Raw genomic sequence first — 24,042 nt, forward strand, 5'->3', positions numbered from 1 at the left:
GTTGATACTCTGTCTAGTTGGGGATGTGGAGGTACGGCTACGGGCTGGAAAGCTTCCCGTTGCCACAGGGGCCCTCCTGCTGTCCCGAAACCGTTTGCAAGTCAAGCACCCTGAATACGGCTGCCCGGCCTCCAACCTGCGGGAAAAGAAAGCTTCATTGAGCCGGGAGGAGTGGGAGGGGGTGGCGTGGCTGCAGCCAGCTCCACAGGGGAGGGGAAGATCTAGAGGAGGGAACTGGCCTGGCCGGAATGGAGGGAGAAAGCGGAATGTGGGAGGGCTCTAGGGGACGTGGGAGGGGCCAACGGAGAGGGGAGAGGAAGGGGGGATCCAGTCTCCCCTGGCCGAACACTTTTTTTCTGAGAAGTCCTGAAAGTAATCTCCAGGACCAGGACTCTGCTTTCAGCCTCTGGAGTTGTGCCTAGTCGAAGGTAGGGGAGTTACTGCTGGCCAGCGGGAAGAGGAGTTGGGGATGGAGAGGATGGTGGACCAGGGGAGACGCTGATTTGGGATGGAGTCGGGAAGCCAACCAACTGACAGTTTTATTATTGGTAAAGGAGTGAAACAGAAGAGTGGAAAGCTGAGCAAACTGTTGGGGATGGAGGCTTCAGGGTGCAATTTGCAGGCCCTACGCTGAACACCAGGGCTTCGGAGCCAAATGCCCCCAAAACAAAGCTGTCTTGTCTGAGTTGGGGGAAGCAATGGAGGGCCCCCCTTACTGTGGAGGACTGTTTTCAGCCTCGGGTAGAGAAGGCCTGAGCTGGGGAGCTAGCCCTAGCTTCTGGTTGCCCAGTGACAGAAAAAGAGATGTTCCAGGGAGCTTGGATAACTCCACACCAAACCCTGCCCAGCTTGAAGCGTAGGTCTCCTGGAGTCCCTGACCCTGCAGCATATTTGCCAGCCCATGTGCTAGGGAGGGTGGCAGAAGGTTCTCCTACTCCGGTTAGCCTCAGCCCTTCCTGCCTGGGCATCTGCCTCCATAGGAAACTGAAGAGTCCTCTCATTCATAGTGCTGAGATTTCCAGGGCTGGGTTCCCAGGCTCCCCTTGCCTGTGATGCCGTCTGAGTCTGTCTAACTGCATGGGTCTTGCTGTCATTTCTCCTGTGCCTGCACCTTGGCTTTTATTCCCTCTCCTCATGGTTTTTGCCTTTCTGTGTCATTCCCCATTACTCTGTGCTTTGGTGTTTTGGTTTGATTAAAACCATCTATCCATATTCAATGTGTCTCTCACCCCGTGCCTTTCTGGTTTTTCCCCTTCGTTCCCACAGTCTCCCTTCCTGTCACATCCTGTCTGGGTCGTCCTCTCTGTGTCTCTTCTCAATATCTCTGTTTACCCAACCCATCCGTAGACTCTCCATCTCTAACCCATACCCATACCCACCATAGAGATGATGGTGTTGGTGGTAATGATGGCCAAACCAGGGAAGGTTATGGTGGGACACTAACCACAAGTTATAAGTTTTATTATTTGCAAAGGGAAAGGAGAGTCTCCCTCGCCCCCAATCGAGGTCTCTAGGGCTGCGCCTGTTTTCTTTGTGTTCCTACCCTCATTCAGTGTGTGTGTCTCTCCTTCTCTGTCCCTTAGTGCCCCCCCCTTCTTGGGCCCCACCCGCCATGAGAGCTGTCAGTGTGTGGTATTGCTGCCCATGGGGACTACTGCTGCTACACTGTCTGTGCAGCTTCAGTGTGGGGTCTCCGTCTCCTTCTATCAGCCCAGAGAAGAAGGTAGGAAGCCAGGGGCTGAGGTTCCGGCTGGCTGGCTTTCCTAGAAAGCCCTATGAAGGTCGAGTGGAGATCCAGCGAGCGGGTGAATGGGGCACCATCTGTGATGATGACTTCACGCTGCAGGCTGCCCATGTCCTCTGCCGGGAGCTGGGCTTCACAGAAGCCACAGGGTGGACCCATAGTGCCAAATATGGCCCTGGAACAGGTGAGCGATGCTCTGGACTAGCCCAGACATTATCTAAGTGCAGTTCAAGTACATAGAAAAGAACAAAACACCTTGATGGTACAGCCAAAGGGACACGGGACACCAAGAATGGACAGAATCAAGCAAACCCACAGATTATAAACCATCTAACATACTAATTTCAGGGCCATGTGACCTGAAGCTAGCCAGTACTCTCCAGGAGCCTCCAGTGTTCCGTGTGTACAGTGAGGAGGGGGCTATGTTCTCTTCCGCAAAGTGAGACTCCATAGAACTATGCACAAAGACAGCCCAGTGCAAGGGAGCCCTGGGTGATCCATGTGCAGTGGACTCAGTGATAATATGAGGGCAGGTGAATGGCATCCGAATGTCCCCTAGCCAGAACGGGTCATATACTACAGCTGACAAAATCGGGACCCAGGTCAGAGCTAAAACCAGCAAGCAGGAACTCATGTGGAACAAGTACAATGGTGTGAGGGTTGAAGCACAATTCTCTGGAGCTGAAAGTGCTTAGATTGTATGGGCTCACACTATGGGTGTGATGGGTGGGCACAGGTGCCACCTGCTGTTGATCCCCCTCCCCTGTTCCCAGTTGCTCTACTGCTTCAGAGATCAAGTGTCACTTTGGAGATAACAGCCTTGGAGACCAACAGTAGAAAATGGAGATGCTCAGAAGTACTTTCCTACACTCAGTCCTCCAGAGAGAAGGAGGGAAGGAGGGAGGAAGGTGGAGACAGACAGAGAGAGACAGAGAGGAAACCGCTTTCAGAAAGCCACTTTCAGGAGGAATGGCTAAAGAAACCAAAAGCTTGGCACAGAAACAAACAAGCAAAGCCTCACTTAGCAATTACATGATGGTTGGGTTCAATTCAGGAAGGACAGTCGTGGCTGAAGGATTTTCTGGGTAGCATCAAAGGACTGAATCAGACCTAGCAGGGGAAAGTCGTAAAGACCCACAAGGACCCTCTGATAGTTACGTGGCCTCCTGGGGCTGAAAGGTAAAAGCCCTGTGAGACTAGGTGAGGTGCCCTGAACACTGGCTGGAACACATAATTTTTGCGAGGTTCCTCCCAGTTTTGAGTGGTCAGTGATAGTCAATATGACCCAGAAAGTAAAAATAGGGTTTCTGTGGCAGTAGGCCATGTAGGTATACAGAAAGACGCCAGGGTGAAGTGAAAGACTCTAAGACTCCCAAGTCTCAGTGAAAAGTCAGACTCTTAGGCAAGTTACATCATTTTTTGGAGCCCCAGTCTATTTATATAGAGTAATCTTCTGACGGCTCCAGTCTGAGAATGATTGTGTATAGGAACTTAATTATAGCTGATATTGAAGGGATCCTGATTGATATTGGTGAGAACGTAAATGTTGATTCTCTGTTGTTGGTTGTTTTGGTTTTAATTCACCCTAATCAAGTCTTCGGCATCCCAGATCACCACTAACCTTGCATCAACCTTACACCCTCTTTCCTCTCACCATCCCCCCACCCCCCAGGAGTCCCCTGTCTCTTCCCCATCTTCCTCTCATCAAAGAAGGATTAGCCTCAAGGCTGAGTGAGGCCACCATCACTGTCAGCCATCCTCAAACACTTCTTGCTCATCTCCCTTTCCACAGGCCGAATCTGGTTGGACAATCTGAGCTGCAGGGGGACTGAAGGAAGTGTGACAGAATGTGCCTCTCGGGGCTGGGGAAATAGTGACTGTACCCATGATGAGGATGCCGGGGTCATCTGCAAGGACCAGCGCCTTCCCGGTTTCTCAGACTCCAATGTCATTGAGGTCTGCAGTACACACTTGTGCATGTGCACACTCGCGTGCGTGCACGCGCGCACACACACACACACACACACACACACAAGGCTGCCAAGTGCCATATGTGATTAGAAGAGATATCATAAAGGGATCCCATAAGCCTTTATAGGATAATGTGGATTTCTGGGACACTTGGAAAGTGGGGGGCAGATGAGGTACTGCACTGTAAAATCCAATTTTTAAAAATGTGTATGGGTGTTTTGCAGTCATTATATGTCTGTGTACCCCGTGCATGCCTAGTGAAGAGAGGCCAGATGAGGGCACTGGATCTTATGGAACTGGAGTTTCGGAAGGTTGTGAGCGGCCATGTGGGTCCTGGGAATTGAACCTCAGGTCTTCAGGAAGAGTTCTAGCCCTCAAATCCATTCATTTCAAGTATTCACATTAAATTACTAAACCTGGCATGTGCTCTCCAGTTTCACTCCTGTTCACCCGTCCCTCTCCTCCCAGGTTTCTGCGCTCCGCCAATGTCTTTCTTCCTCCTCTTCCTGAGACACTTCCATTGTGAAGGTTACCTCATGCTTCAGGCAGACTTATTATAGCTTCCCTCAGTGCCTTCCGACCCTGTGATTATGTCTCGAACATAGCATATTCTGCCACCGCTACACACTGCACTCTGGGGCACATCCCCCACACAGGCAGCTTGGCCTGGCGTCTTCCTCAGCCCTGTCTCAGTGGTCCCACCGTTGGGTTTTACAGACACAATCAGGGCTCCTTCGAGGCTGCACAGTATTGCTACTGTGATTCTTTCCCCTGCTCTGGTCCCATCTCAGGTGGAGCATCAGCTGCAAGTGGAGGAGGTGCGACTCCGACCAGCGGTGGAGTGGGGCAGGAGACCCCTGCCTGTGACTGAGGGCCTGGTTGAAGTCAGGCTTCCTGAAGGCTGGTCGCAAGTGTGTGACAAAGGCTGGAGTGCCCACAACAGCCACGTAGTCTGCGGTATGCTGGGCTTCCCTGGAGAAAAGAGAGTCAACATGGCCTTCTACAGGTGCGGGGGCTAAGGGTGTTTTCAGACTTTGGAGAGGTTGAGAGGCACTGTGGGAAGCCGGGGGGGGGGGGTGGACGCAAGGAGACTGCTGTGGCATAGGCAACTGGGAAACCATGCGTGACCTCGAAGGCTTTCCTACCCAGATATTGAAACAGCTAGGCAAGGTGCAGAATGCGCGTGCGCGCCAGTGACGTCATTGGTCGGCAGGCAGATTTCTGGAGTCCGGGCCCTGGGGCCTTGAAAGTCCAGAGTTCGTGGAGGGTGTGGCCGCCTGTTAGAGACGGTGCCTGGGGATGTCTTTGCAAGACTGCGCCCAGGGCCTCAGAGATTGTGACTGGCCAGCGCCAAGTCATCCTAGGGAACGCTGTGCAAAGAGCGGCTTCCTTCTTGGGCATCTCATTTGGTGAATGAGATAAACAGCCAGTTAGATGACTTTTCATTGAGCGCACTGAATAAGATGTGGGCCGGGTATTGTAAAAAGTGCCAGCCTTTAAAGAAAGTCTACACTCCTTGCATGAGGTAGAAAACCCGTTCAGGTCTTATCTCTAATATGGATAAAGCTGCCTTTTGAACCTGAATATACTCTGGGTAGAACGTGGTGCTAGTGTAACCAATATTTCATTCATCTATAGTGAAATTATGAGAGGTTTTTTTTTGTTTTTTGTTTGTTTGTTTGTTTGTTTGCCTTGCTAAAATCCAGATAATCACCGCTATCTCTAGTAATCCTCCCCAGAATGCTATCGTGGCTTTGAGTGTAATTTTATTATTCCAGTAATTTCAGATCTCTAAGAATTGTCATATGTTTTCCTTAGCATTTATCTGCAGAGTATGAAAACTTTCTCTTAGCCCGGCATGGTGGTGCACGCCAGCCTGGTCTACAAAGTGAGTTCCAGGACAGCCAGGGCTATACAGAGGAACCCTGTCTCGAAAAAAATAACAAAACAAAAAAACAAACAAACAAAAAACCCTTTTTCTTTCTAAAATCAGTACATTCTGTGACCTCCACTCATTTCCATATTGGCTGGAATTTTCTTTACCGTGGTGCCCAAATGTACCTTTGTTCCTTCAGCCCTGAGGGACACAGTTGAGTCACCTGCAGACAGGCAGCATTTTACAAAGCTGTGTGCAATCATGTGCCTGTCCTGGCATCCATCTGGGGCCGAGGTCCTTGCATTGACCTCAGGTGTTGTCTTTCAGAATCCACACACCAGGTTATAAACAGTTGTAGGATTGAAGCCCAAGCTTTTCCAAGAGGAGTGGATGGACTGAAACAAGGTCTAGAGGGTCACTCGTCCAGCATGTATTTGATGCCCCACCATGTGCGGCTTCTATTGTAGACTTTGGTGATTCCACACTAAGCACAAACATTCTTCCTCTGAGGACCAGGGGACAATAAGAAAATAAGTGAATTTATAAAATGGAAGGGTGAGCTGGGCGTGGTGGCGCACACCTTTAATCCCAGCACTTGGGAGGCAGAGGCAGGCGGATTTCTGAGTTCGAGGCCAGCCTGGTCTACAAAGTGAGTTCCAGGACAGCCAGGGCTATACAGAGAAACCCTGTCTAGAAAAACCAAAAAAATAAAAAAATAAATAAATAAAATGGAAGGGTGGCTGTGTTATCGTGGCTTCTATCAGAACCAGGTTCATGGCTTCTTCAAAGAATTCAAAGAATTGAAAGAGCACAGACAAATAGCAAAGTAGGAAAGGAAGGAATAAATTCAAAGACAATGTGGAAGTGTGGGACAGGTAGGCTGCAAGAGAGCACACAGCAGGCTACCTGAGCTAGAGTGCTAGAGGTCACCTGGTCACCACCCTTTTGTGGGTCCAGGAGAAAGACCAGTGGTTAAGGGATGAACCATGGGCAGTTTCCTATTTTGATTGACAAACTTGGGTTATATAAGCCTTTAGTTAGTGTTCATATCTTTCCCCAAGATATGTCTTATTTTAATCAATATGCACTCCCAATCATGCAATAGGCATAAGATGGTAGATTGGGCTTTTCCCTAAAAGTACACTCAGAGAATACAGTAGACCTTACTGCACGGGCAGGTTCGGGAGCCAGGCTGTGCTTGCCCGTGCTTGATAGGCTCACTCCTCCTGTTCCTGAATATTCATCAGGATGTGTTTGCTCCAAAAAGGGAGTTACTAAGGGTTCCTGGGTCAGCTGTGACAGAGTGACCCAATTGCTTTGTTTAGAGACAGGTGTGCCTGTAGCAAGATGGGGGGTTGGGGGTACTCCAGGATGCTCAGTGCTTTGTTGAAAAGGGGGATGCATATGTGGAGTTCAAGGCAACTAGAACCCCAGTTTGCTAAGCTGTCCCCATGCTTGCCTGCCTCAGTAGTGTGCAGTAAGGATAAGGAAGTAAAAAGTGCTGAGGGAAAGCCTTTTTGAGTAGACATCTCATGAGAGAGGGTTTAAAGGCAGTGGGGCACAGCTATGCAGTCATGTAGTTGAGGAAGAGGCATTATAAGAGACAGGGGTGGGGGGAAGTCATTCTTGTCTTCACCTCAGTGTGGCTGGAGCTGAGTGAGCATAGAACGTGTCAGGTGACCTGATCCAGGAGATGGAAGGGAAGAATTGGTGAGCTAGACCCAGAAGGGCCACATGGGAGACATTGGCCTTACCCTGGGACGTAAGGAACCATTGGGGAGTTTTGAGCAGAAGTTGTGCCTTGCTGTTTTAATTTTTATCACATTTTTATTTCTTTTGTGTGCCACTGTGAACAGATGGCGGTCAGAGGACGGCAGAGGACGGCTTGCCAGAGTCTGTTCTCTCCTCTGCACGGTCCAGGGACCGGACTCAGGGTATCATTCTTGATGGCAAGTTCCTTTCTATGCTGAGCCATTTTCTCTAGCCCCAGAGGTGGTTTGTGGTTTTGGTTTTGTTTGAAACCACATCTTGGATATCCCTGGCTAGCCCTGAACCCCTGATCCTTCTGCCTCCACCTCCCAAGTCCGGGAATATGGGCCTGCATCAGCACGCCCAGCTGAGGGGTGACATCTAATCACATCTCTAGTCTTTACTTTGACTTGTTAATTATTTTATCTTGTTAATTACTGTGTGTGTGTGTGTGTGTGTGTGTTCGTGTGCTGTGTGTGTACATGACTGTGTATATGGGAGATCAAAGAATAACTTTCAAGAGTCAGCATCTCCCTCCACACTGGATTCCTGGGATCAAGCTCAAGTTCCCAGGTTCCAATGGTGAGAGCTTTTCCCTACTAAGCCATTGATTGCTTTGCTCTTTTCTTCTCTTTAAAAAAAAAAAAAAAAAAAATATATATATATATATATATATATATATAGGGGGGAGGTGTGATAAAGCCAAACTTTTTATCAAATTACAGGTGTGTTCAGTTTTGTATTTATAATTTAAACTTGTTTTGGTGTTGTAGAATGCATAGAAGCTATAGAAATTTAGAAGGAAAATGTGTAGGTATTTGAACTCTTTACTGCTCTTGTGCAGGAAAAGAAACTGAGGCTCTGAGAGCTTCAGTGCCTGTAAGAAGACGCGTCTTTATATAAGACACTCTCCCTATGTAGAGGCTTACACTGGTAATCCCCCTGCCTCAGCTTTGAGTGCTAGGACAGCAGGATCCTCCACCATAGCTGGTTTTAGAGGCCACTCCCTCATTCATGTCATTGTGGCACATACTGACTGACCTCCATGCTAGGGTGGAGAGCACAAGGATGCTAAATGATGATGGAGGTAGGCAGGCGGCAGATTACAGAGCCACGAGCTGTGGCTACAGATCTGCTAGACCTTTCTAATAAATGTAATGGGAAAAGACAGCAAAGTGGCTAGTTGGAGCCGGGCGTGGTGGCGCACGCCTTTAATCCCAGCACTCGGGAGGCAGAGGCAGGCGGATTTCTGAGTTCGAGGCCAGCCTGGTCTACAAAGTGAGTGCCAGGACAGCCAGGACTATACAGAGAAACCCTGTCTCGAAAAACCAAAAAAAAAAAAAAAAAAAAAAAAAAAAAAAAAAAAAAAAAGTGGCTAGTTGGTTTGTTGGTTGGTTGATTTGTTTGGGGAGAGACAGGGTCTCTCTACATAGCTGTCCTGAAACTCACTATATAGACTAGACTGGCCTCAAACTCATAGAGATCTACCTGCCTCTGCCTCCCAAGTGCTAGGATTAAAGGTGTGTGCTAGCCGGGCCTGGTGGCGCATGCCTTTAATCCCAGCACTCAGCAAGCAGAGGCAGGTGGATTTCTGAGTTCGAGGCCAGCCTGGTCTACAGAGTGAGTTCCAGGACAGCCAGAGCTATACAGAGAAACCCCGTCTTGGGGAAAAAAAAAAAGATGTGTGCTACCATGTCAAGTGACACTAAGGTGTTCAATGAAGTGGTATTCACCCACAAGCCCAGATGACTGGAGCCTAAGGCAGGAGGATCTGGAATTAGGCTGACTTGGAGATTCTGTCTCAGTGGGGGGTGGGGGACAGTTCAGTGAAGATATCTGTGAGATGAAATGATCAGGCAGGCTGTGGCTCTATTTTTTCAGACGGATTTTCATAAATGAAATAATTACGGGGCTGGAGAGATGGCTCATTGGTTAAAAGTACTTGCTGTTCTTTCAGAGGACTTGAGTTTAGTTCCCAGTTCCCTCACCGGGTCTCAAACACCTGTGATTCCAGCTCCAGGAATACAGTGACTTATTCTGGTTTCCAGGGATACATGCATACACATATGCTCTAACACACACACACACACGCATGCAAGCAAGACACCTCCACACATAAACCCAAATTTACAAAAACAAAAAGCAAAAGAACCATGTCTGGTGATGGCTTGTAATCCCAATACTTGGGAGGCTCAGACAAGAGAATTACAAGTTTGAGGCCAGTCTGGACAACACTCAGGGGAAGAGAGTAAATACATTTAAAAATGCACATATAAAATCCTAGTGCTCCTTCACACAGTATACTACGTTGAAATGCATGGATATTCAAGAGAAATGGCAGAGAAGGAACATGGACAAAGAAACAATAACCAAGGGGTCAACAGGGGTCTCCATAAACCTCTTTCTAAGATGCAGACCAGCCAGGCGTTGGTGGCGCACGCCTTTAATTCCAGCAATGGGCAGGCAGAGGCAGGCAGGTCTCTGAGTTCAAGGCCAGCCTGGCTACAGAGTATATCCTGTGACTCCAGTATGTGTGGTACAAAAGTAGACGAATCAACACTGGTTCGAGGCCAGTCAGGGCTATGTAATCAAGCCCCTGTCTCAACCCTGCACCCCACCACACTGCATATCCTGAGAAAAGCATACATAGTGTTGGGTAGGACAAAGAGTGGCCACAATTAAAGTCTTCAAAATGAAAAGGACAATGAGGAAAAATAGGCTTGAGGAAACAGTTGAAGGAGGAAGTAAGGCAATTTACTTCCCTGCAAGCATGAGCTCAGCTTGTGAATGACCAGGCCTGTGGGGTTGGAACATGGGCAGAAAGATTCCCCAGTCAAATGTCAAAGCTAATGTCCTCGGATATGTTCTCAGTCCCTGGACCGGCAGTCTCAGGTCTAGATAGTGCCAGGGTATTCCTTGGAGAGACCACCCAAGAAGCACACACACAAAGGGGAGTGAAAGAGGCGTTGTCAGCCTCCTTGGGCCTGATCCAAGCTGCTTCTCTGACCTCCAGATCTCAATGGCCCCTCCTCTGCCCTCCCCTGAGGTTGTCTACCTCCAGAGCCAGTGATGCTCATTCCTCATCCGTCTTGATCTAATCTCTGAAGGTCCTGGTACTGGGGCACTGTTCTGAGTCCATGGCCCTCACTGAGGCTCGCTCGCCTGTTCCTGTGCTAGCAGGGCCAGGAGGGCCTTGGGAGTGGCTGATGCCATCACACTCTACTCTTGGAAGTTCTCCATTAGGAATCTTGTCCCCAATTCTGGCTGCTCTGGCCTTTTCTGCCTGGTTATACAGCAATCCTGACTCGATCTTGTCTTATCCTCACAGAAAGTTGAGGAAGCGAGCGGCCAAAGCCTCAGCCCGACACCCCAAGTCCCTTGGAAGGTAAAGGGGCAAGAGCCCCGGGGACCTCCTGTCAGCCCCTGAGGCCTCAGGAGGTGGATGGATGGATGGGGACCTATCCATGTCCATCCCAAAACCCAAGCCTGTGGGTTACGAATGTAGTTGAAGAATGGCTGCTCCCAGGGGAGGGTGGGAAGCAGGCATGGGAATGGGTGAGCTTTGATCATAGGGAATGGGAGGAGGAAGATATGTAGGAACAGCTGAGGAGACACTGCAGCCTCAGCCCTTACATCCCTCCCCCTCCCTACCCACAACTCCCTCGGTCCAGGAACAATTCCACTCTCTCCTCCATTGACCTTCCGCCGACCTCCTCTCCTCGCCCTCACCTGGATTCGCGTAATTGGATTTGCCTTTAGTGAGCATCAGGGGTTGCTGAGTGCATGCCCTCTTTGGCATTCAGCAGTCTGTGTGCAGGGAGATAGATCAGTTGCCCTCCCCATACTGGGAACAAAGGGTTCTTCTAAAAGCAGAGTGCTTCACTTTCCCCAGGCCATATGCTCAGTGACTGCCTCTTCCAACATCTTTCTCCCTTTTGCAGAACAATCAACAAGTTTAAAATCAAACACAAGCCCCGAGTGGGCAGAGGGCCAAGCAAGAGGTAAATGAGGTTGGGGCTGGAAGCAGGGCAGGCAGGAGCAGGGGCAAGAGCAGGGGCAGGGGTAGGGGTCTGACCAGGAACGCATGCAGGGCAGGCTTGTTGGACCGATGGAGCTGGTGACAGGTGGATTGGCAGCGGTGACAAACATCTTCCAGATCCTTCCAGAAACGGAAAGTAAGGCACTGTGTTCTGAGTCTCTGGGGACTGTGTTAGTCACAGGACTTTGTGCTTGCCCATGTGCTTGCCTTCCTTCTGTGAACTCCAGTAGGCAATCCAGCACTCAGTCCTGTCCCTGCCTTTCCCTGGAGTGTTGGAGAGATCCGTGTTCTCAGCCTGATTTATCCGATGAGTGCTTCCAAGTTCTGTTTGCTTGTTTGTTTGTTTTTGTTTTTTTTTTCGAGACAGGGTTTCTCTATGTAGCTTTGGCTGTCCTAGAACTCACTCTGTAGACCAGGCTAGCCTCAAACTCAGAAATCCGCCTGCCTCTGCCTCCCAAGTGCTGGGATTAAAGGCGCGCACCACCACGCCCAGCTCTATTTTTTTTTTTTAAGTAAATCCTACCAGGGGCTGGTGAGATGGCCTATGGATCCCACTTGGGATCAATGGTTAAGAGTATGGATTGCGGCCAGGCAGTGGTGGTACACGCCTTTAATCCCAGCACTTGGAAGGCAGAGGCAGGCAGATTTCTGAGTTTGAGGCTAACCTGGTCTACAGAGTGAGTTCCAGGACAGCCAAAGCTACACAGAGAAACTCTGTCTCGGGGAAAAAAAAAAAAAAGAATGTGGACTGCTCTTCCAGGGGACCTGAGTTCAATTCCCAGTACCTACATTAGGCAACTCTACTCAACTGATACTCTGACACATACATATGCACATTATTATTAAAGTTTTTTTAAGTAAACATTACCAGTTTACCTGGTGTGGAGGGTAGCCTATAGAACTTTTCCAGGAACAACTTAAGAATCACAGGCCCCACCTGGCTGCCTGCTAGGCATCCAGTTGCATATTTTTTTTCCTGGACTTCCTCAGAATTCAAGGGAATAAGAGATTCCAACCCTTCTGTCCAACTTGTCTTTAAAAGGCAGACAGCACCACTGAAACCTCCCTGATAACATATGACTGAGGACAGGAGAAAGTAGCTCTTCCATTGTCCCCTCTTCCCTCAGCAAGCTCACCTCACAAGTGGGCTTCTGTCCCTGGCAGCTGTCGAAGACAGCTCAGAATTTGATGAGTGCAAGTTCTTGCAATCCTCTTTGGCTTAGGTCATCTTTGCCCAACACGAATCTCTCTGACCCCCAGCATGCACTGCTCCTTTTTTGTTGGTTATAAGGAGAGGATAAGAGAGATTTGGAAGTTAGCTGTCTTTTCCTGTGATGCCCGGACTTTGATTTTCAGCCAAACAGGACCCTAGGCTTCCAAATGATTTCTTTCTGTAAAGTCTCCAGCCTCCTTTGCCTGGTGTGTGTGTGTGTGTGTGTGTGTGTGTGTGTGTGTGTGTGTGTGTGTCTGTGTGTCTGTGTGTGTCTGTGTCTGTGTGTCTGTGTGTGCGTGCGCGCGCGTGCGTGCGTGTTGGTTTGTTTGTTTTCTGAGACAGGGTTTCTCTGGCTGTTCTGGAACTCGCTCTGTAGAGCAGGCTGGCTTTGAACTCAGAGATCCGCCTGCCTCTGCCTCTCTGCCTCTGCCTCTGCCTCTGCCTCTGCCTCTGCCTCTGCCTCTGCCTCTGCCTCTGCCTCTGCCTCCTCTCTCTCTGCCTCTCTCTCTGCCTCTCTGCCTCTCTGCCTCTCTCTGCCTCTGCCTCTGCCTTTGAGAGTGCTAGGATTAAAAGCATGCACCACCACTGCCCAGTCCTTTGCCTGTTTTGTTTATAAATACCTTCTCTTCTGTCTTCCTAGCTTCAAATTGTTACATTCCCTCTTTCTCTAATGTCAGGAATAGGGCACCAGACTGCAATGAACCAGCCTGGTGGACCACTCCACGCACACCAGGCCTCTGCTTTGCCTGTCTCCCTGAGTGCACCCAACCTTTCTGGGAAGAGTTCTCCCTTCCCACCACCTAGCTGCAAGCTCTTGTTGTTCTGTGGTATCTACAAGTCCCCCTCTTCTCTCATGCATCTCTAGTGTTTCCCAGTGTGAGCATCTCCAGTTTGGTCCTATTTTCCGTTCAGCTGGCTGTGGGACACTGCTCAGTTGAAATCGCACAAGCATGACTACCTCATTAAGACATCTGTGTTTGCCATTAGGACAGCCATAGCCACCTTCCCTCTTTAACCATGCACTCTTTCCAACTTTTGTCTGTCTTGCATTTGTCTTCATTCCAGAGAGTCGTCACCAGTTCTTCTAGCCTATTCTTGCTATAGCTGTAATAGTATGACAGGGCTTCTAACATGGAAGCGCCTCTGGCCTCTGAGAAGCCATTTTCATGCTGACTTCCTCGGTACTCTGCATCCTAGCTCATCTTCATTCAGCGTGTTCAGTCACAGCATAGCAGAAGGGTCTGCTCACTGACTGTTTGGGCCAGTTTTGTGCCAGCCCCTCCTTCAGAGCCATGTCTTCTGGCTTCCTGTTAGATCTATATGGCTGCCTTGGTCTCTTCATGACCTAAATAGCCTCAGCCTGCCTTTAGGTCATTAAGAATAAGGTTGCAGCAGTGCGGTGGTGGTGCCTGCCTTTAATCCCAGCACTCCAGAAGAAGGTGGAGGCAGGCAGAGCTCTGTGAATTCAAGGTCAGCCTGCTCTATGGACAGTCTAGGCCAGCCAATGCTACAGAGAAATTTTGTCCCCCCAAAAAAAAAAAAAAAAAAAAGTACAAGGCTGTTATCAAACCTGGCCACCCTTCCCTTAGGGTTCTATTTGCAAGTCTCCAAAGGACCCTGACTGGGCAGCACTCTTTCATACTACACACTAGCCGGTCCTGTCTTCCCACAAGGAAAACACAGAAGGGGAAGAAAGGGATAAGTGGATAAGTGGCCATTAGAGGTTGGGGGTTGTCAGGGAAGTGAATTGGCAGATGGCTGTGGGGCGGGGGAGGGGGGGGGTAAGAGCTCAACCCTCACAGTACTTCACCTCACTCCTGTCCCCATAGGATGCTGGCCCAGAAGAAGCAACACTCCTTTGGTCTGCACAGCGTGGCATGTGTGGGCACAGAAGCCCACCTGTCCCTTTGCTCTCTAGAGTTCTATCGTGCCAATGACACCACCAGGTGCTCTGGGGGAAGCCCTGCAGTGGTGAGCTGTGTGCTGGGCCCTCTTTATGCCACCTTTACTGGTCAGAAGAAGCAGCAACACTCTAAGCCTCAAGGGGAGGTATGTAAGACAAGTTTTCATTCAGCAGTACTTGGGATTGAACCTCAGGCTTCACACACACACACACACACACACACACACACAGGGCAAACTTACCTTTCAGCTACACACTCCCAAGACAGTGAATGTGACCTTTCCCCACCCAGGGTGGGAATTCCCTAGCCCAGTCTCTAGTTAATAAGCAAGCCTTGACCTTTGAAGACAAGGAACCTTCCAGTGACTGTGCCATAGATCTGATGCCACCCACTATTATAAAAACCTCATTCAGCTCCCCGGACGACTTAAACCAACAATCTCCCTGGTCTTCCCAAATCAATGTTTCCACTCATCTCTTTGGGCATGATACGTCTCTCTTCTACAGGCTCGTGTGCGTCTAAAGGGTGGTGCCCACCAGGGAGAAGGCCGAGTGGAAGTCCTGAAGGCTGGCACATGGGGAACAGTCTGTGACCGAAAGTGGGACCTGCAGGCAGCCAGTGTGGTGTGTCGAGAACTGGGCTTTGGCACTGCCCGAGAGGCCCTGAGTGGTGCCCGCATGGGGCAGGGTGAGGGAAGAGGATGTTCACACTTCTAGGGGTGCATTCCTTGGGAAGGTATGGAGTCCTCTGGGCAATGGTCTAGTTCCAACCTCCCCAGCCTTGACTTTCGACTGTAGGCATGGGTGCCATCCACTTGAGTGAAGTTCGGTGCTCTGGCCAGGAGCCCTCCCTTTGGAGATGCCCGTCCAAGAACATCACAGCTGAGGACTGTTCCCACAGCCAGGATGCGGGTGTCCGGTGCAACCTTCCCTACACTGGGGTGGAGACCAAGGTCATTCAGACATTCTACTTTAGGTCTTTCTATTCAGGCCCGGACATCCCTCAGCTCCCACACAGCCCTGCCATTTGTGAGCCCTTTCTCTGTCCCTGCTCCCTGCTCCAGACTGCCATCCCCAAAGATCCCCCTGCACCTCCCCTCTATACCTCTACAGATCCGACTCAGTGGGGGCCGCAGCCGGTATGAAGGGCGAGTCGAGGTGCAAATAGGGGTACCTGGGCATCTACGCTGGGGCCTCATCTGTGGGGATGATTGGGGAACCCTGGAGGCCATGGTGGCCTGTAGGCAACTTGGTCTTGGCTACGCCAACCACGGCCTGCAGGTAAGCAGGGAGAAAAGGGAACTTTTGGTTGTCACCAAAGTCTGTGTTTTGGGCAAGGACTGTGGAAACACATCCCTTGGCCCTGGAAACTGGAACCTATAGCCTCACTGGAACTCCTCCCTACATCCCCAGGAGACCTGGTACTGGGACTCAGGGAATGTAACTGAGGTGGTGATGAGCGGAGTGCGTTGCACGGGGTCTGAGCTGTCCCTGAACCAGTGTGCCCATCACAGCGGCCACATCACCTGCAAGAAGACGGGGACCCGCTTCACTGCGGGGGTCATCTGTTCTGAAAGTGAGTAGTATCAGCTAGAGCTAATTGGAGGGGCTGTGTTGTGATCTGCCTCGAGAGAAGCCAGTCTCCCATACGGAGGGAGATGGAGGCACCCTCAGTGGTAACCACCACCCTCTCTCTCATATAGCTGCTTCAGATCTGCTGCTGCACTCAGCACTGGTACAGGAAACTGCTTATATTGAAGACCGGCCCTTGCACATGTTGTACTGTGCTGCTGAAGAGAACTGCCTGGCTAGCTCTGCCCGCTCGGCCAACTGGCCTTATGGCCACCGGCGTCTGCTCCGATTCTCTTCCCAGATCCACAACCTAGGAAGAGCTGACTTTAGGCCCAAGGCTGGGCGCCATTCCTGGGTGTGGCATGAGTGTCATGGGTGAGAGGGCAGAGGGGGCCAGAGACAAAGGCAAGGCTCAGGGGTGTAACAAGCCTGTTGGGATTCAGGGAAGAATCACAAGTTCCCTTGTCCCACAGGCATTACCACAGTATGGACATTTTCACTCATTATGACATCCTGACCCCCAATGGCACCAAGGTGGCTGAGGGCCACAAAGCTAGTTTCTGTCTAGAAGACACTGAGTGTCAAGAGGGTGAGTTGGGGCAAGAGTGGACTTAAGCCCAAGCATGACCTTGCCCGCCTTTCCCTGACATCTAACACTTCCTTCAGATGTCTCCAAGAGGTACGAGTGCGCCAACTTTGGAGAGCAGGGCATCACTGTGGGATGTTGGGATCTCTACAGGCATGACATTGACTGTCAGTGGATCGACATCACAGATGTGAAGCCAGGAAACTATATTCTTCAGGTGCCTAGCAGCTGCCTGAGCTTTCAGATGCTGGGGTTTGGGTGGGTGATGAGGACACCTTTGACCTATCGGAGTGCTGCTGGGTCACACCAGCTTTCTTCTTCACTCATAGGTCGTTATCAACCCAAATTTTGAGGTAGCAGAAAGTGACTTCACCAACAACGCAATGAAGTGTAACTGCAAATACGACGGGCATCGCATCTGGGTGCACAACTGCCACATCGGTAGGTGACAGATGAGATGGGTGAACGCAGGGCAGGAGGGAAAGGCTTCCGTGCTGTCACTGCCCATGATGGGTTGGGTATGTGCTCTTGCCTCTGTGCAGGGACAGCCCCTCACAGTGCCTGTCTATTCTGCAGGCGATGCCTTCAGTGAAGAAGCCAACAGGAGGTTTGAGCGCTACCCTGGCCAGACTAGTAACCAGGTCGTCTAAAACGCTACCACCCTCTCTGTAAACCACCACTGGCCCCCAATGGCAGGGGTCTGAGGCTGCCATTACCTCAGGAGCTTACCACAAGAACCCCTGATGTCAGCAGGCGCCCTACACTCAACCACCTGTGCACTACAGACGACAAACTGTCGAGCAGAAGTTGGCGCCTCCTTTACTGGGTCAGCTGTCATTCCCTTTGGCCAACAAGCATGGAGAATCAGCCAACAGCCCCAGCACAGACAGAACACACCACAAAGAACTGCCCCACACAGGATGGCAGCAGCTCATTCTCTTGAATAGGGGACGTCAAGAGGGTCAGCTCCCATCGCTCTCCGTTCTCCTAAGGACCACGTTACCTCTAGCCATTTAGTGGGGGAAAAGATCCAGCCCCCCACTTTTGACTGTAACATGTTGCTAGGTATAATTTTATTTTATATAAAATGTGTTCTTCGGAGCCCAGGACTGGTGCAGCGGTTAGAGGGACCTGCCCTCCACAGGTTCACTGACTCCTCCTCTACCCACATGCACTCAGAACCTAGGCTAGGAAAGCAAGGAGGAGATCAGGGCAAGAGCTTCACACTCTTGCCGGTCCAGTCATTCATTCTGTGACCTCGGGGGTCACGTATAAGGTCAGTGTCTCTGATCCGCGCCGGATCCGCACTGCCAGCTGTGATTGGGTTCGAACAGCTTCATAAACATCTTCAGCATTTTGTACCAATTTCTCCCCAATGGCCAAGATCACATCACCAGGCCGCAGACCAGCCCTGTGGAGAATGGACAGGACAAGGAGGGAATAGACAGAGAAGTTCAAGGATACATCCACCCCATCCATCCCACCCTACCCTCCCGCCCCCCACCCACCAGAGCAGGCTCCCCATCACCTGTGTGCAGGGGAGCCCAGGATAACTTTATGAATGAGGACACCATGCTGAACATCAGGGAAGCTTGGCTCTCGGAGCTGTAGTTCAATAAGGATGCTGAAAGGGCACAGACACTATTAGCTCCACACAGGCCCTCTCTCATCTTAATAGTTCACCTTCTGCCTTCTAGAGCTTAGGAAGTGGGATATACACATAAAAGATAGCTAATTTCAAAAGATACATGGTGTTGATCAACTTCACTTCTGTCATCCTGAAGGGTTAGAACTTAGGCTGAGCCTAGAAGGGTGGGTCCTACCACCTTATGAAATAAGGTGTTGAGACATAGAAGTGGAAAATGAAAGTAGTTCCAAAGAAATGGCAAGCTGGCTGGAAGGATAGCTAGAGATGGGTGGCAATGGACCTCCAGTGCTAGGTCACTGTTGGCTTTACATCACAGCAAGAGCAGGATGTACTCAATCTACTGAAAGGTCCAGATGCAGTAGGATGAGAAAGTCATGAGAGGGAGCAGTTCTTGTGACAGAAGACAACAGCTTACCTTAGGAAAAGACAGACATGAGAGGAAACCCAAAAGAATAGGGTGTGTGTATGGTGTGTGTGTAGGGGTGTGTGTGTGTATAGGTGTGTGTATGTATATGTATATATCATGACCCTAACATACCTGGGAGTCAGGGTCAGCATCATCACTCCAATGTAGCGGCGCTGGGACCCACTGTTTCCAAACCAGGAATCTGTAATAAAAGAGGACAAATGAGCCCCCCCAGCTACATTCTTTCCCTTACCTTCTACCAGCACACCCCTCTATACAAAGCCCCAGTGACTGCCCCTCCCCTAAGTCCCATCCTCCATTTTAAAGGAACCCCTTTCCCTGTAAGACAGGCTCACTTTTCTTTTCCCCGCGATGCAGAAACTCCCTAAGGCGATCAGAAGGGATGGCAAAGGAGATTCCAGCTGTCACCTTCATGGTGTTCACTCCAATCACCTCCCCATCCTGCAGGGACACAGCCCCCTGTCCCCTAGCCCACACAGATGGCAGAGGATGGGGGCACCTGAACAAGAGTAGCAAGGATTTGGGGACAGGAGTCTGTCTGTCTGGATACCAGAAGAGGAACAAGAGACTAGAGACTTAGCTAAAATTCCCTAAATCAGAGGAAACCCCACACTTCCCACACTAACCTGGGGCATGGATTCTTAGAAGAACACGGACACTCACCAGGTTAACCAGGGGACCACCAGAATTTCCAAACTGTGAGGTAAAATGAAAGAAAACATCAAAAAGATCTGTAATCCCATGCCTCTGGGAATTCTAAGACTGAGGACATAAACAGGGTGTAGGGGAATTCTTCAAATTCCATTCCTAGCACATGAACTAGAGAGGCTGCCTTTTGCAGCCCAACCTCTAATACAGGCCCAGTCACCACCACGTGTCAGTTGGTCCTCATACCCAACAGCTGTTCTCCCCAATTCCAACCTTAGCACCCAATTTCCCTCATATCAGGACGTACATCAATAGCTGCATCGGTCTGAATGTATTCCACGTTGTTTTGAGGGAGTCCCAGGTCCCTGGCTGGGCGCTGAGCAGAGCTGACAATGCCAGATGTGATCGTGTTCTGCAGTGCAAAGGGGCTTCCCATGGCAACAACAAACTCCCCTTGCCGGACATCAGCAGAGCGGCCGAGGGGCAGTGTGGGAAGAGGCTCCTTAAGGGAAACGAGGACAGCAAAACTGGTCATTTTAAGAAGGGAGCAAGAGAACAGCTGCCATCAGATCTGGCCTACTCCATCCCCACCTTGGTTTGGATCCTCAGTGTGGCAATGTCTGCTACGGGATCCACAGCTGTGACCATGGCCTCATAAGTATCTCCGCTGGGCAGCCTCACTCGCACTCGGCGCCGATCAGCCACCACGTGGGCGTTGGTAACGATGAGCCCATCTGAAGCCACTACGAATCCTGATCCGTTTGAGATGGGGACTTCACGGCCGGAGAAAGGGTGCCTGGGATGGGGAAAGCACCGATTACACTGCAGCTTCCACCTCATCCTGCTCCCTTGCCTTCACTAACGGCAGTTCAACACCTCCTGGTCAACTTCACCATTACCGGCCTAGGATCTCGATATAGACCACAGCAGGGGCTGTCTTCTCCACCACATCTGCGATGAAATTGTACTGGCTCCGGGGAGAAGTGGGTGGTGGAGCAGGAACAGCAGCCAGCACCGTGGAAAGACCCCGACCCCAACCCCACAACAGCAGCACCACTGCACCCCCTGCGCCCACCGCCACCGCCAGCCATTCGCGCCGACGGCTTCCAGGGTTCCTGCGGGCCTCCTGGTCACTGGAGCCTGAAGTCCCCACAGTCAATCGTGCCCAGAGATCCGGGGTCCTAGACGTCAGATCTGCCCGTGATGCAAGGAACCCCACAGGCACCCGGGCCGGGAGACTGGGGGTCCCATAAGTCATCCGGATCTGAGGGTCAGGAGTTCCTGACGTCAGCAGAGCCCGGAGGTCAGGGGCTAACAGGCGAGGCTTCCTCCAGAAGATGCCCCCCAAAGCCCGCCATGCCCGAAGGCTCCAGTTTGCACCCCGCCCCGCTTTCAGCGCAGCCATCAGCTCCGCCTCGCCTCTCCTCGCCCGCCCTACTCAGAGGCGGTCCTCTAGAACCCCGCAAGCCGTCTAGGACAAGCAGGGCACGACGGTAGCTGTTCAGCGCATGCCGGGAAATGTAGTCCCGTCAAGACGCGCTCCTCTCCAGCATACGCACACGCTCACACACAAACTCACACACATACACACACATTCCCCGGGGCCGCGAGGCATGCTGGGAACGCTAGCCCTTCCGGGGCGCCTCCGGGCCTCAGGTTCTGGCGTCTCGGCGGATGCCCAAAGACTCCGCCTTCCCAGGGGCCCCCGCGGCCCTGCGAAGATGGCGACGACAGCGGCCCCGCTCTCCTGAAGAGGCTGCGATGGAACCTCCCCCAGCTCCGGGGCCGGAGCGGCTCTTTGACTCGCACCGGTAAGCGCTGCGGAGGGAAGAGACCGGTCAGCGCGTCCTGTCGGCTTCGGCGCCTGATCGCGTCGCCTCTCGCCACAGGCTCCCGAGTGACGGCTTCCTGCTGCTCGCGCTACTGCTCTACGCGCCGGTCGGCCTCTGCCTCCTGGTCCTGCGACTCTTCCTCGGGCTCCACGTCTTCCTGGTCAGCTGCGCCCTGCCCGACAGCGTCCTCCGCAGGTGCGGACCGCGGCGCCCGGGGGAGCATCCGGGCTGGGCTGGGCTCCGGACCGCACGGTCACCGCCGCCTGTGTCCCCAGGTTCGTGGTACGAACCATGTGTGCGGTCCTGGGGCTCGTGGCCCGGCAGGAGGACTCCGGACTCCGCGATCACCGCGTCAGGGTCCTTATTTCCAACCACGTAACACCTTTTGACCACAACATAGTCAACCTCCTCACCACCTGTAGCACCGTGAGTGGGGGGCGAGGCCGAGAGCGCCACCGGGTGGCTCCCCAGGCCCAAGCTCAAGGCTCCCCTTTACCCATTGGGATTCTCTTGGGGAACACCGAGCCTTTCCCCCAGCCCCTTAATCGCCACCCCACGTGTCACCCTTTTCCTCTTCCGTTCTGTCTTTTCCTTTCTCTCTCTCTTTTTGACATTTCCTTCCATTCTTCTTGCTTTTTCTCCCCGCTCTCAGCCTCTACTCAATAGTCCCCCCAGCTTTGTGTGTTGGTCTCGGGGCTTCATGGAGATGGATAGGCGGGTGGAGTTGGTGGAGTCACTCAAGAAATTCTGTGCTTCCACGAGGCTTCCGCCCACACCTTTGCTGCTCTTCCCCGAGGAAGAGGCCACCAATGGCCGAGAAGGGCTGCTGCGTTTCAGGTGGGTAAGCGCAGGCGTCTGGCTCCAGTTGAGTGGGTACCCTAGTTCCTTTCCTGTCTGCCCACTTTTAGCCCTGCCCTCGAAATTCTTAATTCCTCAGTTGTCTGCTTATGGAGTTGGACAGTTTACTAGTTTAAGTCAGGTATAAGTGGTTGGCTGGGCTAAGCTGAACTCCCATACTACTCGCTCTCTCTCCCTCTCTCTTAGTTCGTGGCCATTTTCTATTCAGGATGTGGTACAACCTCTTACCCTGCAAGTTCAGAGACCCCTGGTCTCTGTGGTGAGTGCATGCTGGACAGGGACCACTCTGGGGTCTGGAAGGGAAGTTTCCCACCTGTGGCCCTGGCTTAGACCTCACTTCATGCCCTCCCCTCAGACGGTGTCAGATGCCTCCTGGGTCTCAGAACTGCTCTGGTCACTTTTCGTCCCCTTCACGGTGTATCAAGTAAGGTACTAACTGTCCTCAGTTTTTGGTGGCTGGGAAGGTGTTCACCTCAAGGGCAAGGAAGTAGAGACCACTATCCTGTCTGCCTGTGGTTTGTTAATGTCGAAGTTCTAACCGAAGCTACACTTATCTTCATCTCCCTACTCTTCCCACCACTCTGTTCCAAGATAAATGGGGAAGGGCCACACCCTTAGCCCCTGGCGACTTAACCTGGGCAGGGCTCTGGTTTTTGTAGGTGGCTTCATCCCATTCATCGACAGCTGGGGGAAGAGAGTGAGGAGTTTGCGCTCCGTGTACAACAGGTGGTTGTGAACAGGGGCGTGGTGGAGGTGGGGGTCCCTCCCTCCTGGGGAGAAGGGGCAGAAGACATGATGAGGCTACAGCTATAACCTTCCAATTCTCCCTAGCTGGTGGCCAAAGAATTGGGCCAGATAGGGACACGGCTCACTCCTGCAGACAAAGCAGAGCACATGAAGCGACAAAGACACCCCAGATTACGCCCCCAGTCAGGTGTGTGATCTGGGCACAACGATGCTTGCTGCGCTTGGTGGTTTTGCTTCCGTCCTTACGCGTGTCTGCCTCTCTCAGTAATCCACTCACCTCATTTTTTTTTCTTTTAAACAGTGCAGTCTTCTTTTCCTTCTCCTCCCAGCCCTTCTTCTGATGTGCAGCTGACCACTCTCGCTCACAGAGTCAAGGAGGTTCTGCCCCATGTGCCATTGAATGTCATCCAGAGAGACCTGGGTATGGGAAAGGGTAGCGTCACAGAATGGCAGACACAGGAAAATGGGTCTCAACAGAGAAGGGGTACAGGGAGTGGACACTCTGCCCCTCTCTTCCCAGCCAGGACTGGGTGTGTAGACTTGACCATCACAAACCTGCTCGAGGGGGCTGTGGCTTTCATGCCTGAAGATGTCACTGAGGGATCTCAGTCCCCGCCTGCAGCCTCTGCCCCAAAGGTGAGACCCAGAGTAGTCAAGGCCAAGACTTAAGGGCAGGTCTGGGCAGTCTCTGCTCCCTCTCCCTGACTTCTCTTCTTGATGTTGAGACCCTAGCACAGTGCCTCTCTTGCAAAGTAGGCATTCGATGGGTGTGTAATGATGATGACTTCGCAAGCCCTCTGACATTGTGATCACCTCAGTTCCCCAGCTCGGGCCTGGCGACCCCTCAGCCCACAGCCCTAACATTTGCCAAGTCTTCCTGGGCCCGTCAGGAGAGCCTGCAGGAGCGCAAGCAGGCACTGTATGAATATGCAAGAAGGTGAGAGGATTAGAGGACAATGTGTGAGAAAGAACAAGTTGGAGAAAGGCCTGATGAAGCTGATATGACAAAGCCTATACACTCTCTCCCCCATGTCCCACAGGAGATTCAGAGAGAGACAGGCCCAGGAGGCTGAATGAGCCCAAAGGAACAGGATGGTACCCAGAGCCGCAGGACGGAGACTGGGGGCAGCCCTCACCCAGCTAACAACAGGCCGGATGAGTGGGTGGTAAAAAGGGAGGGATGGGGCTCCCCCAATCTCACATTAAATTCAGGGTTTTCACTCAAGGTC

The 24,042-nt window shown here is 51.7% G+C and overlaps 3 protein-coding genes across 4 annotated transcripts; 2 read left to right on the plus strand and 1 right to left on the minus strand.

Annotated features, from left to right (window-relative positions):
• The first annotated feature begins 343 nt into the window (after positions 1–343).
• Positions 344–17,754, plus strand: Loxl3 (lysyl oxidase like 3). The gene is made up of 14 exons (XM_021164239.1): positions 344–428; positions 1,584–1,928; positions 3,537–3,700; positions 4,507–4,721; positions 14,422–14,641; positions 15,003–15,183; positions 15,294–15,448; positions 15,609–15,776; positions 15,909–16,071; positions 16,199–16,442; positions 16,541–16,656; positions 16,734–16,870; positions 16,983–17,094; positions 17,230–17,754. Exons 2-14 carry the CDS (start codon positions 1,613–1,615, stop codon positions 17,301–17,303), a joined length of 2,265 nt encoding a protein of 754 aa, XP_021019898.1. The 5' UTR covers positions 344–428; positions 1,584–1,612; the 3' UTR covers positions 17,304–17,754.
• Htra2 (HtrA serine peptidase 2) lies at positions 17,696–20,926 on the minus strand. The gene is made up of 8 exons (XM_021164241.1): positions 20,276–20,926; positions 19,968–20,172; positions 19,684–19,878; positions 19,392–19,424; positions 19,064–19,169; positions 18,840–18,909; positions 18,182–18,277; positions 17,696–18,064 (listed from the first exon to the last, which is right to left on the minus strand). Exons 1-8 carry the CDS (start codon positions 20,779–20,781, stop codon positions 17,899–17,901), a joined length of 1,377 nt encoding a protein of 458 aa, XP_021019900.1. The 5' UTR covers positions 20,782–20,926; the 3' UTR covers positions 17,696–17,898.
• On the plus strand, positions 20,881–24,038 carry Aup1 (AUP1 lipid droplet regulating VLDL assembly factor). 2 transcript variants are annotated; one of them, XR_002378122.1, is made up of 12 exons: positions 20,881–21,187; positions 21,266–21,403; positions 21,484–21,634; positions 21,861–22,045; positions 22,253–22,325; positions 22,422–22,495; positions 22,726–22,792; positions 22,898–23,000; positions 23,115–23,234; positions 23,334–23,449; positions 23,570–23,750; positions 23,854–24,038. XR_002378122.1 is itself a non-coding variant. In XM_021164242.1 (12 exons), the coding sequence occupies exons 1-12, from the start codon at positions 21,051–21,053 to the stop codon at positions 23,888–23,890; spliced, it is 1,320 nt and encodes a 439-aa protein (XP_021019901.1). In that variant the 5' UTR covers positions 20,881–21,050; the 3' UTR covers positions 23,891–24,038. The 2 variants fall into 2 exon arrangements, 1 of the variants encoding a protein (XP_021019901.1); XM_021164242.1 differs by having other exon boundaries at positions 23,632–23,750.
• Positions 24,039–24,042: the final 4 nt, after the last annotated feature.

Source organism: Mus caroli, chromosome 6 (genome assembly GCF_900094665.2).
Source record: "Mus caroli chromosome 6, CAROLI_EIJ_v1.1, whole genome shotgun sequence".
NCBI classification, from domain to species: Eukaryota; Metazoa; Chordata; class Mammalia; order Rodentia; family Muridae; genus Mus; species Mus caroli.

Coding starts and splice junctions, on each gene's coding strand:
- Loxl3 (XM_021164239.1), top strand. CDS start 1,613: ATGAGAGCTGTCAGTGTGTGGTATTGCTGCCCATGGGGACTACTGCTG. Junction 16,443..16,540: donor GTGTGGCATGAGTGTCATGG/GTGAGAGGGCAG, acceptor CTTGTCCCACAG/GCATTACCACAGTATGGACA. Junction 16,657..16,733: donor AGACACTGAGTGTCAAGAGG/GTGAGTTGGGGC, acceptor CACTTCCTTCAG/ATGTCTCCAAGAGGTACGAG.
- Htra2 (XM_021164241.1), bottom strand. CDS start 20,781: ATGGCTGCGCTGAAAGCGGGGCGGGGTGCAAACTGGAGCCTTCGGGCA. Junction 20,173..20,275: donor TATATCGAGATCCTAGGCCG/GTAATGGTGAAG, acceptor TCCCCATCCCAG/GCACCCTTTCTCCGGCCGTG. Junction 19,425..19,683: donor AGACCGATGCAGCTATTGAT/GTACGTCCTGAT, acceptor TTTACCTCACAG/TTTGGAAATTCTGGTGGTCC.
- Aup1 (XM_021164242.1), top strand. CDS start 21,051: ATGCCCAAAGACTCCGCCTTCCCAGGGGCCCCCGCGGCCCTGCGAAGA. Junction 22,793..22,897: donor TTGCGCTCCGTGTACAACAG/GTGGTTGTGAAC, acceptor AATTCTCCCTAG/CTGGTGGCCAAAGAATTGGG. Junction 23,751..23,853: donor CTGTATGAATATGCAAGAAG/GTGAGAGGATTA, acceptor CATGTCCCACAG/GAGATTCAGAGAGAGACAGG.